The sequence below is a fragment of the Candoia aspera genome, chromosome 1 (assembly GCF_035149785.1).
Source record: "Candoia aspera isolate rCanAsp1 chromosome 1, rCanAsp1.hap2, whole genome shotgun sequence".
NCBI classification, from domain to species: Eukaryota; Metazoa; Chordata; class Lepidosauria; order Squamata; family Boidae; genus Candoia; species Candoia aspera.
This window is the reverse complement of record NC_086153.1, coordinates 26629240-26647785: the sequence shown is the minus strand read 5'-3', so window position 1 is coordinate 26647785 and position 18546 is coordinate 26629240. Positions and strand designations below refer to the sequence as shown.

Here is an 18546-nt window from a genome sequence, read left to right as displayed (position 1 = left end):
TGAATAGGCAGAGCAACAAAGTTAACCCAGGCATCTTTCCTTTAAAAAGGGCGTGAAATCTACAATCGTAGGCTCGCTTCTTAGGACCAAGTCTCCGTAAACTGCAGGAGGAGCTTTGCTTCTGAGTAAACAGGGACCCGATCTCAGCCGCGCATACTGGGACCTCCGGCCGAGCGCAGTGGGGTTTACTCCCAAGGCGCTACCTCTAGAGTTGCATTTTGCAACCAGACAACCAGATTCGCATCTGCAACCAGAGAAGGTGGAAAGCAACGCGACTGTCCAGGGTAAGTTCACCATCCCCTGCCTCCGAGGAAACCTCCCGCAGATTTGCCCGCTTGAAGAGCAAAGGACGACGCAGAGGGTTGCAGGGACAGGGGGAAACGGATCAGGTGGTTCAGGGGGGCTGTGAAGGAATCACGTGCCCCAGGATCAGGCGGCGAGGTTGCGGCTCGCGCGAGCGGAGTGGAGCAGCCACGTGGGGTGAGTCAGCGGGGGGAGGAGCGACTGAGGGCAGGGTTGCCAAGACGGGCTTTCGTGGTGGGGGCGGACCGTAGATAAGGCGAGCAGAGCGGGCGAGTTGCTGAGGCCTTTGGTGACTCCGCCGGTGCTGCCTCAGGTAAGGAAGGGTGTTGCTTTCAGGGGAAGCCGGAGTCCAAGGTAGGTTTGCTTAGAAGGCTCTCACGTTACGGGAGGAAGGGGCGAGGCCGATTCGGTGGCTTTTTTCCCAATCTGGTGTCCCCTAGATACGTTGGGGGAAAGAACCCGTTATCCATAGCCAGGCGTCATCGCCGCTGATCTTCAAGGGGATGGCTAAGGAATGGGCTGGGTTCGCACGTCGCGCTTCCCTGGCTTTTTAAAATTGTTACGATGATGATGATTCTCAAGATTTACTCCGCTAAAGACGGGGGCTTCGTCTGCATGACAGTCGCAGCTAAAACTGAGTAGCTGCGTTGTGCGAATACAGCCGGTTTCTGGATAATTTGCTTTAAATGTCAGAGGAAGTTCTCTGATTTCCGCTTAACAGGAATAATTACGCAAAGCTATCTTGCTCCTGCCTAGCTGACGAAAGAGGGGGCAGAGAGGTTAGGCTGTCTGGTTGAAATGCAGATAAGATCAATTATGATCCCGCAAAACCTTGGCCACAATCATATTCTCAGAAACAGCCTATTTTTCTCTTTGTGGGTTTGCACAGTCGCCCAGCAGTTTTGCAGCAAGTTCCAGTTAATGGACCTTGTTGTTTATTCGTTTAGTCGCTTCGGACTCTTCGTGACTTCATGGACCAGCCCACGCCAGAGCTTCCTGTCGGTCGTCGACACCCCCAGCTCCCCCAGGGACGAGTCCGTCACCTCTAGAATATCATCCATCCACCTTGCCCTTGGTCGGCCCCTCTTCCTTTTGCCTTCCACTCTCCCTAGCATCAGCATCTTCTCAGGGTGTCCTGTCTTCTCATGATGTGGCCAAAGTATTTCAGTTTTGCCTTTAATATCGTTCCCTCAAGTGAGCAGTCTGGCTTAATTTCCTGGAGGATGGACTGGTTTGATCTTCTTGCAGTCCAAGGCACTCTCAGAATTTTCCTCCAACACCACAGTTCAAAAGCATCGATCTTCCTTCTCTCAGCCTTCCTTATGGTCCAGCTCTCGCAGCCATATGTTACTACGGGGAACACCATTGCTTTAACTATGCGGGCCTTTGTTGTCAGTGTGATGTCTCTGCTCTTAACTATTTTATCGAGATTTGTCATTGCTCTTCTCCCAAGGATTAAGCGTCTTCTGATTTCCTGACTGCAGTCAGCATCTCCAGTAATCTTTGCACCTAGGAATACAAAGTCTTTCACTGCTTCTACATTTTCTCCCTCTATTTGCCAGTTATCAATCAAGCTGGTTGCCATAATCTTGGTTTTTTTGAGGTTTAGCTGCAAGCCAGCTTTTGCACTTTCTTCTTTCACCTTCATCATAAGGCTCCTCAGTTCCTCTTCACTTTCAGCCATCAAAGTGGTATCATCTGCATATCTGAGATTGTTAATGTTTCTTCCAGAGATTTTAACTCCAGCCTTGGATTCCTCAAGCCTAGCTTGTCGCATGATGTGTTCTGCATACAAGTTGAATAGGTAGGGTGAGAGTATACAGCCCTGCCGTACTCCTTTCCCAATCTTAAACCAGTCCGTTGTTCCGTGGTCTGTTCTTACTGTCGCTACCTGGTCGTTATACAGATTCTTCAGGGGGCATACGTGATGACTTGGTATCCCCATACCACTAAGAACTTGCCACTATTTGTTATGGTCCACACAGTCAAAGGCTTTAGAATAGTCAATAAAACAGAAATAGATGTTTTTCTGCAACTCCCTGGCTTTTTCCATTATCCAGCGGATATTGGCAATTTGGTCTCTAGTTCCTCTGCCTTTTCTAAACCCAGCTTGTACATCTGGCAATTCTCGCTCCATGAACTGCTGAAGTCTACCTTGCAGGATCTTGAGCATTACCTTACTGGCATGTGAAATGAGTGCCACTGTTCGATAGTTTGAACATTCTTTAGTGTTCCCCTTTTTTGGTATGGGGATATAAGTTGATTTTTTCCAGTCTGATGGCCATTCTTGTGTTTTCCAAATTTGCTGGCATGTAGCATGCATTACCTTGACAGCATCATCTTGCAAGGTTTTGAACAGTTCAGCTGGGATGCCGTCATCTCCTGCTGCCTTGTTATTAGCAATGCTTCTTAAGGCCCATTCAACCTCACTCTTCAGGATGTCTGGCTCTGGCTCACTGACCACACCATCAAAGGTATCCCCGATATTGTTATCCTTCGTATACAGGTCTTCTGTATATTCTTGCCACCTTTTCTTGATCTCTTCTTCTTCTGTTAGGTCCTTGCCATCTTTGGTTTTGATCATACCCATTTTGGCCTGGAATTTACCTCTGATGTTTCTACTTTTCTGGAAGAGGTCTCTTGTCCTTCCTATTCTATTGTCTTTTCCACTTCTGCGCATTGCTTGTTTAAAAATAATTCCTTATCTCTTCTGGCTAACCTCTGGAATTTTGCATTTAATTGGGCATATCTCCCCCTATCACTGTTGCCTTTTGCTTTCCTTCTTTCTTGGGCTACTTCTAGTGTCTCAGCAGACAGCCATTTTGCCTTCTTGGTTTTCTCTTTCTTTGAGATGTATTTTGTTGCCGCCTCCTGAACAATGCTGTGAACCTCTGTCCAGAGTTCTTCCGGGACCCTATCTACTAAATCCAGTCCCTTAAATCGATTCTTCACCTCCACTGCATATTCCTGAGGGATGTTAGTGAGCTCATATCTAGCTGATCTGTGGGTCTTCCCTAATCTCTTTAGTCTGATCCTAAATTGTGCAAGAAGAAGTTTGTGATCGGAACTACAGTCAGCTCCAGGTCTTGTTTTTACCGACTGTACAGATGTCCACCACCTTTGGCTGCAAAGGATGCAATCAATCTGATTTCAGTGTTGTCCATCTGGTGAAGTCCACGTATAAAGCCGTCTCTTAGGTTAGGGCCTTGGCCATTGGTTTATCTGTCTGTGTGTGAGTTTCAAGTAGCTTTTCTATCCTTTGTGCTGTGCTCAGATTATTTCCACAGTATGGGGAATTCTTTGGTGTGTTCTGGCTGTAAGATTTAAACTCTGACTAGAGTTTACTTTTTTTCCTTCTCTTGCTGGATCCAGGCCCTGGTGGCTATGAATTTTGGCTAGTTCCAATTTGTAGGACCTCTGAGGTAATTATCAGTCTTCTAAAGTAACTTGAATTGACTTCAAAAAGTAGAGCAGGGATCTTTCAGTAAGAAAGTGTACAACAGTTATGGACAACTTGCATGCTACATCTGGCGCCTGGAGCCATGTCTGACTACAGTTGACCAAAAACTAGTGGCATATTTTTTTCCCATTTTGAGGTAGGAAAGACACAAAAAGTATAAAATATACTGTAACTTGATTTAACATAATTTATAGAACAAATAAAACTGTAAATTCCCCAGTTTTTAAAAATCAAAAAATCCTGGTTGCACCAGTTTCTTAACATCACCCAGCCCATAGCCACCAACAGAATGTTATTTATAGTCCCTAGACATCAAAAAGTTTGTCTGCAACAGTGTTTCTCAAATGACATGTGGAATTCAACTCCCAGAATTCCCCACTGGTTTACAGTGATGACAAAGCTTTCCTGAAAGACAGAGTGGGCAGACCTCAAGTTAATTGGACTGGCTTAAACCAACCTTTCTTGTCCCCAGATTGTGGGTCCCAGAATCTTCAGCTAGCATACAAGGACCAGAATTGGCCATGTTGGGTGTGGCTGCTGGAAGTTGCAGCTCAGTTAAAGAACACAGTTTCCCTTGTAAAAGGAAACCCTGTTCTTGGAAGTTCAGGTTGCAGGGGCCTCTGACCCAGGCAGCTGTTTTTGAAGGGTTGAGACATCCTGTGTTTCTAGAAAGTTATACAGTGGGCAAGGAAGATAAGACTTTTTCATAAATGGCAAGTTCCAACTGCCTCTTGCTGGATGAGATTAACGAGCACAGCAGTTTTTGAAAGGAATCAGGGGTAACCATAAACATGTCCAAAGTCTTTTGTTGATAATAAATCCCAAGTTGGCAGCTACTGTTTTATATTGGAAGAGGAAATAGGTACAACCAGTTTCCTTTGTTTATCTAAGTTGGTCTTTTGTCTTGTCTTCCCATCCCTGTCCTATTAATGATTAAGCAGCTAGCACTTTGTTTTGTGACCTGTCAGATGAATATCCAAGGAAGCCCTCCTCCCCATAACCTGAGGACATTTATTTATTTATCTATCAAATTTATCACCGCCCATTTCCCCTCAAGGAGGGACTCTGGGCAGTTTACAGTAAAAAGCAATTAACCACAATGCAATATAAATACTGTACCATAACACAACACAACACAACATGAATATACTAAAATGTAATAGAATCCAGATGGCATGATTCTCTCTCAATCCGTACACAAAACAGGGCAATTCTAGCCCCAGGAGGAGCTGTTTTCCTTCCTGCCCCAGGGATGACTACAAAGCCAGGTTTTAAGTTTTTAAATCCAGGAGCAATGGGGCCTGTCTCAACTCCGGGGGGGAGAATGTTCCAAAGGGCAAGAGCTGCTGCAGAGAAGGCATGCTTTCATGACCCCACCAGATGGAATTCTCTTACAGATGGGGTCCGTAACATGCCCTCTCTACATGCCTGGGTGGGACGGGTCGATGTAATGGGGATGAGATAGTCCCTCAGGTAGCCTGGCCCCATGCCATGTAGGGCTTTAAAGGTCATAACCAACACCTCTTACATCTCTCATCCCAAGAGGGAGTACACCATTCACCTAGGAGGGATCCCCAATAACTCCAATTATATATAGAACTGGGAGGGTTAGGAAGAGATGGCCAGCTTAGATTCCGCTGTGGTCTCAATACCACTGTTCCAAAGTCCACTAGATGCACCTTTCCCTAAACAGTCCCCCAAAATTTGCCACAACCACTCAGGCCACCACATCACTGAGGTCACGTTATTGGACCCCTACCAAGGCCACCACACCATCCAAATCTGTTGTGGCACTGCATCAGTCCCTCAGTGCAGGGCCCACCCGGGTCGTTCCTTTGGGTCGTGATTCAGTGTTGTGTCAGACCACCGGCCTGCCAAGTCATCACAACTACGTTACCTGTCCACCACCTTGTGCCCCAAGCCAAGGCCCGTTCAGCACCCAGGCCCACCACGTCGCTGCCAAGGCTGGTCCACTGCTGCAAGGCTCCCTCGGTTGCCAGGGCTCACTGCTCTGCCAGGGTCTGCTGAGCTGCCCACTCTGGCTTAATACGCCGGGATTCGCCATCCCACCAAGTCCAATGTACCTTGCTGCCGACAAGTATTATCACCCCCCACGTCAACTGGTGGGGTCTGGGGAAGGATCCAGGGGACGTTCTAGAAAAGGCAGGGGCAGAGGCTTCGATGAAGAAAAGCCCTGCTGCCGCTTTCGCTCCCTATCCGGTAAGAGGCCACTGCATCATCAAAGTCCAATAAAGTCCCTCGCCTCTTCCCACTGCTCTATCCAGGGGGGAATCCACCAAAACCCACAACAATACGTTGGGGTTAATCCCTTCACCCCCTCCCAAAACTTCAACCGACCAGCTGGAGTTGGGATAGGGGTTAGGCGTAGTTTTCTGGCTCCGGCTGGCGTTTTTTACATTTATGATGTAAAATTGCGGCATGTCACATCTGTATTGCTGTATCCCATCCTTTCTCAGATTAGTTCACTGTTTTAGATAAGGGGGTCCTTCTTTCAATACAGAGCTACAACTCCATGACATAGGTTAGCCTGGGCATGGGCTATGCAGTGAGCTTAACTGACTGAATATGGATTTGAATTTCTCGAAGATGCAGTTACATCTAGGCATGTCTTACTAGTTTGGTTTTAGTTATGAGACTCTACTCTCAAGGGTGTGAGTGGGTGAGATGGCTTCTGTAGAAGTAGAACTTCGGTAATTGTGCAATGATTTGCAGGAATGGGAGGGCCTTTTCTGCTGTTGTTTTTAACAAACTAGTTGAAGGGCTCACTGGCATCTGGTGTTTCTTCATGCTCCCTCCCCACCACACACACACACACAGACTTCAATATTAAGTTATGAACTGTTGGATCTATCCTGAAAGAATTCAAGCAACAACAAACACTAGGTGAAAACAGGCATTTCATCTGTAAAAGAAGGAAACAAGCATTCTAGCAGCATTGTAGCATTCTCCAGTCTATGACCCATGACTTTTGTTTACTTAACTATTGGCAGGGTTTTATTTTGGAAGGGTTTGGAGGTTGTTTGTTTGTTTTTTTGCATCAGCTGACCAGTGTCTTTGAAATGCAGGAATTTGGTAGAGGTTTCAAGAGAAGTTTCTGAGTCAAACAGCTGGTATAGCTATTTGAAATTCTACAAAAGAAGCAAAAGGCAAGTGTTGAGAACATTTGTTTCCCAGCAGTAAGGTTTTGAGTTGGGCAGAATTGTTTAGGATAGCTTCTGGATCAGCCAGGTGGTATTTGTCTTCTGCTGTACCATCTGAAACAGGCTGCCTGCTTCAGAGAGAGCTAAAACTTGGATCATATGCTGTACAAGTGAAGACTGATATAACAATACTTACAATGCTCTGATACTATAATCCTCCATCATTTTTATGGAATAATAGTCTTTAAACAGGATACAGTAGGTAATGCAACATGCAAAGCCATGACCTAAATAACCATTATTTACTGAACAGACTACAAATGGCTGTATTCTCACATCATGCAAACTCACGAGTCATGGTTTACAAACTACAGTGGCTGGGTTTCTACAACATGTAGGCCATAAAGAAGTGAGTTTGGTTTCACAGTCTGAATGAGATGCAGCTTTCAGTAAGTTCTTGGTGCACTGCCAGAGCATGAATGTTCTAACTTTCTGGAGTGAAAACCATTTTCACTGACTTCCAGGGAGAGGGGACATCTAATTGGTGCTGTATACTGCATGATTCTGCTTCAGATGCTGTGGTTTCACCCTGGAAAGGAATAGGCCTGCATTTCTCCCTATCCTGAGTCACTTCAAGAGTGAATGTAGGAGTATTTTCTCTTATGACTAATTAACCTTTATTTCCTGGTTGGTTAGATCATATATAGCAGGTTGCATTTCCCTCTTGGCTAAGTTTTTCCCATTGGGTTGCATCCAACAGTATTTTTCTAAGCTTTCTGGCAGTCCAAATCTCTATACTTTATCTCTTGTGAATGCCTCCTGAATCTGAACCAGGGGAAGGAGGGAGAGGGCATCCACAACCTAGCTTTTAGGATGTAAGTTTAAAGAATTGGACCTTTTATTTGAACCTCTGATAGTTGAAAATGGGGTGGGGGAGGAAGATCTTTCATTATGAACGGTAGAGCAACGTGGAATTAGACAATTTCATGAGTTCATAGCTCACTCTCTTTTGGGTTGTTTGTGGTGTATAAAATTTTCTAGATAGATGGATAGCTGGGTGACCTTGGGCCAGTCACTCTCTCAGCCCAACTCACCTCATGAGGTTGTTGTTGTGGGGAAAATAGGAGGAGGAAGGAGTATTAGGTATGTTCCCCACCTTGAGTTATTTATAAAAATAATAAAAGCGGGATAGAAAATGAATGAATCAATGAACTTCCATATAAGTCTGGCAGTGCTTTCAGAGAGCCGAATTTGGAGTGCATGTAGCATCTGTCAGGAATACCTTAAATCAGATACCTGTTTTCAAGCATCAGCTGTCTGTTGCAGAGGGCAGCTGCAGAAGCCCAGGAAAAGATACTGCTGCTTTATTCATGTTCCAAATTTGGATCTCTTTATGAGACTAATATTTGGTAACATTGCAACTGTGTAAATAACTAATCTCTCTCTCTCTCTCTTCCAGGTAGCATCTTAAGCATCCGTTATCAAAATGTGGTATCCTGTGGTAACTCTGGGCCTGTTGGTAGTCCTCACAAGTGCCCGTAACGTTCCCTATTTCCCTCCCCTCTCTCCTGAGTTAGTGAACTACATCAACAAGCTCAATACCACATGGAAAGTGAGTAAATTTTGGGGTAGGGACCAGCTATGTAGGTTGGTAGGAATTGGTGTCTGGCTGTCTTCTGAGACACAGCTTAGCAAACTTAGTATTGGTGCGCTGATCTCACTTACAAAGGCCATTTGTTGAACTGGCATGGAGTGGATAACCTATGGCATTTTCTTCTCTGGCCTATAAAGCATCTTATTTTTTTATTGTTATCCAGGCTTATTAACTTCCCCTTCCCCACCCCTCACCATACTAGTAGTCAAAGAAGCGAGACCCCTAGATGAGCTGGTACAATCCAGATGCTGCTTGCTGAGTTGCTGTTCTGTTGTCATTACCTTGGGATGCTCTATCTTGGCCTTGGTTTTAAGCTTCAGTTTCTATTGTGGCCAATAGCCTCTCATTAGAGGACAGTGAACAAGACTTTAAAGTGCCAGTTGACTGGGAAATACCATGTTTACCTCAAAAGACTATCCTGAATTTAAGGCAAGTCCCAAAGTTAGACTCCATTAATGTATTTTCAAACATCTAAAGCAAACCTCTCCTAAAGCAATTATTAGCAGGGGCAGGGAGAGAGAATGTAGTTTTTCATTCAGGTAAAGGCAGTATTTCCTGAAGACAGTATTTTATCAAATATATTTTATCTCTGCCTGCCATAAAGAAATGGTGTGAGTATGTCGACTGTGGAACCATCAGTTCATTTGCACACAGAATTGTATAGTCATGTTTTTGATTAGTAAATGGTAGTTGCGGGTGGGGTGGAAGATCTGGATTACATTGTGTTTTATTGCTGTTTTTCCTTTCTTAAAGGCTGGACACAACTTTCGCAGTGCTGACATGAGTTATGTAAAGACACTGTGTGGCACCTTCTTGCATGGCCCCAAACTGCCAGAAAGGTGGGGTGTTTATAATCCTGCTACATATGTGTTCTTGAACTTTGGACTCTCCAGATAATGACTATCCTGCTTTCCATTCTCAGGAGTGACTTTTTGTTACAGTTGTATTAAAAGTTGCCACTGGTGATAAAAGAAACAGCTTAACTCAGTGATAGAACAACTGTTTTTCATGTAGAAAGTCTTAGTTCAATAGCTAACTCTCTTGATTGGGCTGGGAAATTCTGAACTGTTACTACTTTTATATTTAAATATTGAGCTAGGTAGACCCAGCAGTGTGAGTTGACATTAGACAGATTTCCTGTGTTTTTATCTTTTTTTTTTTTAATAAAAGAGCCAGGAACAGGAAATCTTGCTTTAAAAAAAAAGTAGTTGGCATTTAAATAGTATATCTTGACTTAGGAGGGACTTTCAACACATGTGGCAGTGATCTCAAGCACTATGTTTAGGAGCCTGTAATACCTAGTTGCATTTGTATGTGTTTGTGTGTCTGTACATACAACACACTTTTCAAAACTTTTGGTGGCTGTCTTGAATTCTACAACAATGACTTGAAAGTCTTGGTTCGTACTGGAATGAATTAATCTGGACAGATATAGATCCAGATCAAAATATTTTTGTATGTTGATGAGGACTAACATTTGAAGTATCAAATAGATTCCATTTACAGTGTATACACTGTGGGTTCTGAATCATGAGGGTGCTAGTAATTTGTCAACATGCTGGAAGCAAAAAACCAGGATCTGGCATAAGAGGTTAAATCCAAGGACATTGGTTGAAAAGACTTCACTTAATTACAGCATGATTCTGTTTCTTTTTCACTCGACTTCTTCCCTATTTTTTGAAAGGTTTGAATTTGCTGGTGATTTGGTCTTGCCAGACAGCTTCGACTCAAGGCAACAATGGCCAAACTGCCCAACCATTAGTGAGATCAGAGACCAAGGCTCTTGTGGTTCCTGCTGGGTAAGTTCCTTTCCTAAATCTAGAAATTGATGCAAGAAGGGAAGAGGTATGCTCATAGTACCTTTGCCCCATGCCAGAATTCAGCAGGAGATCTGGTGGTTCACATCCAGTTCTCCAGCTTTAATAGAAGCATCCAATGCTTGAAGAAAATGCATGTTGGCTTAATTAGCACACTGCACTAATCCATGCATGGCATGGCATGGATTAGTTCATTTTGGCTTATGTGTAAACCCAGCTATTGTGGCATACTCAGTAAATTATGGCTAAAAGAAACCATGGCTTAGTATGATGTGTTAACACAGCCAGTGTATATGTGAGTTAGTATACAACCCTTTAAGTATGACTATCTATTGGCCTATCTAACTTTTGATTGTATAGGCCTTTTCAAATTTCTGGGTGAAAAACCTTAAATGTATTTGCCATAACCAGCTCTGAAAATATGGACAATAAAAGTGGCTGCTGCGCAAAAAAAAAGTACATGAACCAAGGATAAACATAGGAGACGGCTACTTTTGTACTTTGTCACTATATATCATAGGTACCATTGGACCATTAAAAAAGCAGCCCCAATATACCTGCCTAGTAATCGTGGTGGGTACAGTTCTGCCAGAGTGAAGTTCTTTCAATTTTCTCTAATCCAAATCACTGGGAATATCATCTGTCTTAAGCATTTCTCCAATACTTCATAAACAGTGTGAACAGTGCAGCAACAAAACCTAATACCTGAAGCGTTTGTGGGCTCCCTTCTTTAGATGGGTCCAGTAAAAGTTAGAGAGCCATCTATCAGGGATGCTTTAATTTAGAGTGCTACAGCCTAAATGACCCTTTCCAACACTGTGAAGAACTGGGACTTAAAAATGGTCAATTTGTGTTGGAACATCCTATCCATTATGAAGCATCTATATAACTATGCCCAAAGAAAGTCTAGAAGAGCTTTCAGTGAGAAAAAGAGATTAATGTAATGGGGCTGGGGGGCTACAGTGCATTTGCTTGGTGGTGGTTGGACATGGGGGTGAGGACAGTCTACATGTCTCAGAATGTTCTTGCCAGAATTTTTGGATTGTCCTCTGTAGGCATTTGGTGCAGTTGAAGCCATGTCAGATCGGGTTTGTGTCCATACTAATGGCAAGGTGAATGTGGAAATATCTGCTGAAGATCTGCTCTCTTGCTGTGGCTTTGAATGTGGGATGGGGTAAGTCACTTCCTGCCTTGCCACTTGTCTTTAAGGGAACAGCTTTTTCTCCTGCTAGAGAGGTTCACAAATTCAAGAATAACACTGGAAAGTTCAGTGGGAACACCCAAACATTCTGGGATCAGAAGGCTTTTTGTTCTGGAAGACTGATTTCTAGAAAGCCCTCAGACTACTCCAGAATGGCTGGAACAGTATGGTCTGAAATTAAAGAGGAATGTCTGAGTATTTGTCAGGCCATTCTATTCCCAACACAGTTTGTCTTGCACTTCATAGTAAACAACAAGAAGACTGCACAGCTGGGTCCTTGAAGTAATGAGGAGTCAAGCTCAACTTGAAGGAAAGTTCACTTTTTTTGAGGCTGCATGGTAGCCATGAGCACCAAGATGGTCATGAAAACTTTACTTGGTGCCTGTCAAATTTCTTCCTTATTTGGATATTTTCTAAAAAAAAATCCTTCAATTTAAAAAATTGCATAAAGCTGGGTTGCTATCTAGGGTTAGCCTTTAGCATTATTTTTATTTCACAAATGTTTCTAGACCCTATAGAAAGTAAAAATAATGGGTGGCTGCTGTACAATACTTCGTTTGGTGTAGAACAAAAAGAGGTGGGGACTAGAGATGAGAGTAGTCTCACCATTTACTTTCTGGTAAGTGGGTATTTTGTGAATGGCCATGTCTACTGTGTTGCCTCATGGTAGTCATTTCTGGTAGTTTTTACATTAGAATATGTTTCCAAAATTTTGAAGATGTTCCTTTCCCATCTCTATTAAGTACCTCTTTGGGCATCACATGGATAATCATTAGTCACTCCAAAGACTCTTCAACCTTCCAGACTGTTACCCCCAGTTAAAATGTTTTCCTCTAAAGAGCTTTTTGTGATAACTGTGCATCATTTTCTTGCAGCTGTAATGGAGGTTACCCTTCAGGAGCATGGAGATACTGGACTGAAAAGGGCCTGGTGTCTGGCGGCCTTTATGACTCACATGTTGGTGAGTTTTCATCCACAGCAGAATGCCTGTGGCCAGCACTGGATGGTGAAAGTCTCTCTTGAGTGGCATATTGCTCTTGACTCCATCTTGCAATTTGCTGCTCACCTGGACTCAGTCATTAGTGCTATCTATATACAGCTTGGACTTATTCAAAGGATCTTCACTAGAATAATGAGAGAGGGGAGCCAGTTGATGACAGGTAGAAGAATTGGAAGTAGCAGGAAGACAACCCAGAGGTTGAAGGTGGGAATCCCAGTGTAGTGTACTAGTTCAGCTTTTGGACTGAGAGTGCAGAGATCCTGGTTCAAGTTCCCAATCAACCTTGGTACTCTCAGGTGACTTTGGGCGAGTCATCAGTTCTTGCAACATATTTGGTCTCAGAAGGTTGCTGTGAAGATAAAATGGGTGATATAAATGGAGCTCCTAGGATGAGTTGTTATGTAAATTAGTGGTTCGTAATATACAATAGAATATTGCAGGGAATGGCAGGATGAAATATTTGACATGATTTACTCTGAGTTGAGCTTAGTGTAGGGACTTTAGCCAATTGCCCCTAAAAGATTCTTTTCAAATGGCATTTCGCTCTTTATTGTATCCAATAGGCTGTAGGCCATACTCTATTCCACCCTGTGAGCATCATGTCAATGGGACTCGGCCCCCATGCACTGGAGAAGGTGGTGATACCCCTGAATGTATCAGAAGATGTGAAGCTGGTTACTCTCCATCCTACCATGAAGACAAACATTATGGTAATGCTTAAACTGAACTGCATATTCAGGTTTATAAGAAACCCACAGGCTTTAAGTTCAAAATGTTTAAGTGATAAAGATTGAACATTGTTTTAGATACAGTAGACATCCAAAGCAGATGCAGCATTAAAATGTGGATTGATAGAGATAGCAATGCAAACAAATTGATAAGTATGAATTGCTATTATCACCATCATCATTATTTGTAAGAGAAAATTCAAAATTGTTTGTTTCTTTTGGGCATAGCCTAGCGTATGGCCTTGCATATGGATATTCAGGGCAATGTCTGCAGCCAGGATGTAGAACCCTTTTCAAGCCAAGTGTTGCATTTGGTCTTTCAGAAGTATGAGTAGGCCGGGATAACATTTGTACACTAGGAAAGTAAAATTATTTGTACGTTGCTCCCCAGGTACTTAGTAATTTCCCTTTTCTGTCACATTAACAGTTACAATTCTGCAACCTCCTGAAGGTCTCTGGGCAGGGATGTACTCAAGGCTTTGGTGGGTGGTAATTAGGCTGCAAGCTATAAAGCCCTGGCTCGGGGCTGTAACTATTTATAGCTAGTTAGTTTTATAACTGAGTTATAGCAGAGTAAACTTACAAATCAATACATGTACAAAAATCAGTAGCATAAAAAATACAATATGCTGTAAAGGCTGGTTTCAGATATGGCACTGCCAAGATTTGTAGACCATGGTTTCTTAAGTAAGCGACAGTTGGTTTCCAGAGAACTTGGGTCACTTCACATAACACACTAAGCTAAATCAGATGGATTATATTCCTGTTATAAATTAATGATTATTTTAAACCTATTCTTCTCTGGTTCATTGAATGGGGATTAGCATCAGATTTGATCTTTGTAATGTTTCTAATCTTTGTAATGAAAGAAACTAAAGAGTGCATGTAAGAAAACCCAGCTGACACGTTTCTTAGTTACAATCATGAGCAGCAGAGGATCATAGTAAGAATAAGGTGGTGAAAACTCATCAAGTCTAAAGTAAATGACTTGAATGCTTTCTAACTTAGAGATCACTTTCCCCTTTCCCCTGGCCAGGAATGTCTTCATACGGTGTCCCTGGTACTGAGAAAGAAATAATGTCTGAGATTTACAAAAATGGGCCAGTGGAGGGAGCGTTTACTGTTTATTCTGACTTCCTCATGTACAAATCAGGTAAGGGTTTTTGCGTAACTTCTTAAAATAACCCTATTTCTTAAAAAGAGCAAAGTTCATGTTTTTTAACTCTTGAATAGCCAAGTGAGTTACAGTTGTGTGATTTTGCTTTAATTGCAGTTACAATGATTCTGGTTTAATCTTGATAGCACTGGCATTGCTTCTGATTAAATTCAGTGATATTTGGAAGGGTTCAGGCATAAAAAGTTGCTGAATTTCACTTAATACTTGCAAGATTTAATGCTTCAGAGTAAGGCTTGAGATCTCAGGTATTCCCAAAGTTGGCATTCAGAGCAGGATTTGGGAAACACCTGAAAAAATTAAAAATACTTTTTTTGTATCATGAAAGTGTCCGCAACATTTTGTCATTGATGAATGAAATCCAACTTACCTATGTTAAGGTTGCTTAACATGATCTTAGATCATGTCCTCTGAAGTTGTTAAGTTTATCTCCAGTAGGTATGTGTTGAATTCATGTTTTCCCTTTCATAGAATTACAGAGTTGGAAGGGATCTTGGAGATTAACTAGTCCAGTGGCTTGGTATAGAAATTGCTAAGAATATTGGACAGATGATTGTCCAGTCTCTGTTTGAAGACCTTCAGTGAGGGACAATATGTTTATGAGATAACCTGTTCTACTCATTGATGGCACTTGTCATCAGGAAAGTTCCCCAAATACCTAATCTGAATCTACTACCCTGTAGTTTTGACCCATTCATTCTGTTCCTACTCTCATGCAAGGCAACAGGAACAAATCCATCCCTCTTCTTTATGGGAGTCCTTTAGGCATCTGGGGACTGCTATCATGTCCCTCCTCACTCTTCTCTTCTGCAAACTAAATATGGCCAGTTTAACTATTCCTCATAGGGACATGGTTTTGAGCCTCCTCATCTTTATGGTAGCTGCTGAATTTACTGCCATTTGTCAATAAGTATTTTAGGCTAGGCACAGCATTCCAGATGGGGCTGACCAAGGCAAAGTAGAATAGGACAATTACTTCCTGTGAGTCATACTCTGTTCGATACATCCCCAAATTGCATTTGCCTTCTTAGCTGCTGCATGACCCTATTGGCTCATGTTCATGATACTCCCATGACAGTGTAAAAACTAGGGATATGAAATGAAATGAAAACCAGTTATTTTGAATTCAGAAGCGATTGGTATGACAATTCCTGAATTTTTCAAGCTTAAATTGCCTCCAGTTTGAAGCAGCCCATTCTGAACTTGAAATATATTTTTTGAGTTTGAAATGTTCTGCACGCTGCATCTCACAGGGTGCACGAGCCTGAAATGTAAGAGTTGGGATTCAGAAGTTTTTCTGTTTGCCAAGCAGGAGGCTCTCACAAGCCATGACATCTCTGGTCTCTTCACAAGTTTAAATTCCAAGCAGAATGTATCCCTTACTTGAGTAATGATCTTAGCAGGGAAATCATAGCATTTATATTTGGGAATAGAGTAACATTTTTTCCCCTGCAGGCGTCTATCAGCATGTGTCTGGTGAAGCAGTTGGTGGCCATGCAATCCGAATTCTTGGCTGGGGTGTTGACAGTGGCACGCCTTACTGGTTGGTGGCTAATTCCTGGAACGTAGACTGGGGTGAAAATGGTAGGTGATCTCCCTGGATTTGTGGGGGCAATTACCCCTTAGGGATGTCCTGAAATTTGAAAAAGATGTTTCATTTGTTGTTTAGATTCTGTAGCTGGGCTTACCAAGCTATCATCTTGTTTGTTTTGCCTTTAATTTTGTGTGATCCTGGCTTTTGCAGTTTGTATACTCGAAAGAATGGACCTCCAGCTATTGGTGAACAAGATCTTCCAGTGCCTTTGCGTAGGCCTGCTGGGAGCTGTGGTTCAGCAACATCTGGAGGGCTAACATCATGCTCCTAGGATGTTTTTTAGTTGACGTGTGACCTGAGCCATCATCTTCATTCTTTGTCATGCATATCAGTACACAAAAAGAGGGGGCAAGCGGATTGTGCAGGGTTTTATTTTATTTAGTCTTGGAAATGTTTCACAATATTTTTCTCTCAATATATTCTAGGCTTGTTCCGAATCCTTCGTGGGCAAGATCACTGTGGAATTGAGTCTGAGGTTGTAGCTGGAATCCCTCGCACAAGCCAGTACTGGAAGCAGCTGGGATAATCCTGCCAGTTGAGTGGCACATAATCATATTTGTGAAGATAGAAGACGTGGTTGCAATCCTGTGCTCTAAGACATGTTAGAGTTCAGCTTTTTTTAAGCCTTTTTTTTAAAATGTACAGTACAGATGTCTCTAGCAGGCTATATTTGTGTCTGAAGCCTGAGGCTTTCTAATTTTTGCTCAAGTTTTCCATGACTGGCAAGACAGAATGGCAAGCAAGTTATTGAGATGGAACTGGCTGTATTAAATGAAGTACCTCTCGTTTAATCAAAGCACATTTCTCCAGCAGGACAAGATTGGAAACAGCCATCCTGACCCTCTGGTTAAGACGAGGAGGATGCTGTTTGCAATGTCATAACCTTCACATTGATGGCGCAATTCATCAGATAGACTTGCAGGATCATGGAGTCACAGGGGTGCTGGACTGCTTTGGGTTAAATCATTAGTAAACAACAGTATTGTGCAAAATGGTAAAGAGGATTTTCCCTCTCCTGCCCTCCCCTTCCCCTCACACACACACATTTTCAGGGAAATAGAAAGGCTGAAATAGTAGCTTATTTGCTGCATAGGTGCTGAGTTCTATGCCTAAATTTCAAAGATAAGAGGATGTCATCATGGTTGGCAGCTGCCCTGATTCTTCTCTTCGTAAATTCCTGATTTCAATACATGCTTCAATAGTGAGAAGACAAAAAAGTAAAGGGTCTTTCTGTTACTGACCAAATAGTCAAATAGACAAAACTCCTGAGTCTCTTGTAACTTCAGTTCCTTGATGAACTTGGCTATATGGGATTATAGGACCATCAAGCTTCAAGTTTCTCTTGCAAATACTGAATACTTGCAGAAACAGAAGATTCCTGGCCTTAAAAACACCGTTTTATTGGTGACTTTGTCATTTAAGTCTGATTCCTGAAACTATTTGGGCAACTGCACTAGCTGGTCTTGCACATATGCATGAATTATTTCATTAATTTTTTTTACAATGGTAAATGAGGAAACAGATCAAGACACATAAAAATCATGCATGTAAAGGGGACTGTGAAAATGGCTCAGTTCTAAATCAACTTCAAATTAAAGGAACTACGAACATTAGTCTTACTTGAATTCAGTGGGTCTAGCTAGATACGATTGAACTGGATTTGCTATTATGAGAAGCCATAAAATGGTTTGCTTTGCCTAGGTGGGTGACCAGTCTGTTTCAGCAAACTACTTAAAACAAACCATGTGTTATTGTTTGAATCTAACCTAAAATTGAATCTGGCCCATAGGCTCTAATTGACTGCTTCAAGTACATGGCTCTTGTTAAATGCAGGGTATCTTACACACTTAGGACTAATTTTGTGACCAAAAATTTTGTGACCAAAAATTCATCAGTGTGGTTGTAATTCCTCTCCAGTAAAGTCTCTCTCCTCACTTTTCTAGAATGGGTGCTCTCATTCTTCCCCCTGGTGGACAGAAAGGATTGTGTTTCTGTTTTTTGGGGCAGTAACACATTTACTTAATCCTGTATATTTTACAGTGTATCTTCAGCCCTACTGCCTGTTTCAGGTTGGAAAGTAGACCCAATGCATCTTGTGCCACAGCTAACTGACCAAACTAGCAGGTGGCTGTTTCACAAACATATACAATTTACTGATTCTTGAGGTTCTGTATTCTTTGCAGGTTTTCTGTATGAACTCATGAGGATAGTATGGGTTGCTGAGATAAAGCATAACAGCCTTGATTATAGCTTTTTGGTTTGAATCCTGGGCTCCATCACTTCTTGTGATGGTAGTCCCTGGCTGCCTAGCACCACTCTCTCCAAAAGCTCTATGGCTCAAAGATTGTCTACCATGATGTATTGCTTCAGTTCAGGGCAGAACAAGAATTGCTTTTCATGGTGTGTTTAAAAATGCATTTCTGTGGTTCACTACTGTATTTCAAAGGGTATAAA

General features: G+C 42.4%; 1 protein-coding gene across 1 annotated transcript; it reads left to right on the top strand.

The window, feature by feature from the left end:
* Nucleotides 1-508: 508 nt before the first annotated feature.
* On the top strand, nucleotides 509-17465 carry CTSB (cathepsin B). The gene is made up of 10 exons (XM_063301017.1): nucleotides 509-616; nucleotides 8384-8536; nucleotides 9332-9417; nucleotides 10263-10377; nucleotides 11451-11569; nucleotides 12472-12557; nucleotides 13160-13306; nucleotides 14361-14477; nucleotides 15954-16082; nucleotides 16518-17465. The coding sequence occupies exons 2-10, from the start codon at nucleotides 8411-8413 to the stop codon at nucleotides 16616-16618; spliced, it is 1026 nt and encodes a 341-aa protein (XP_063157087.1). The 5' UTR covers nucleotides 509-616; nucleotides 8384-8410; the 3' UTR covers nucleotides 16619-17465.
* Nucleotides 17466-18546: the final 1081 nt, after the last annotated feature.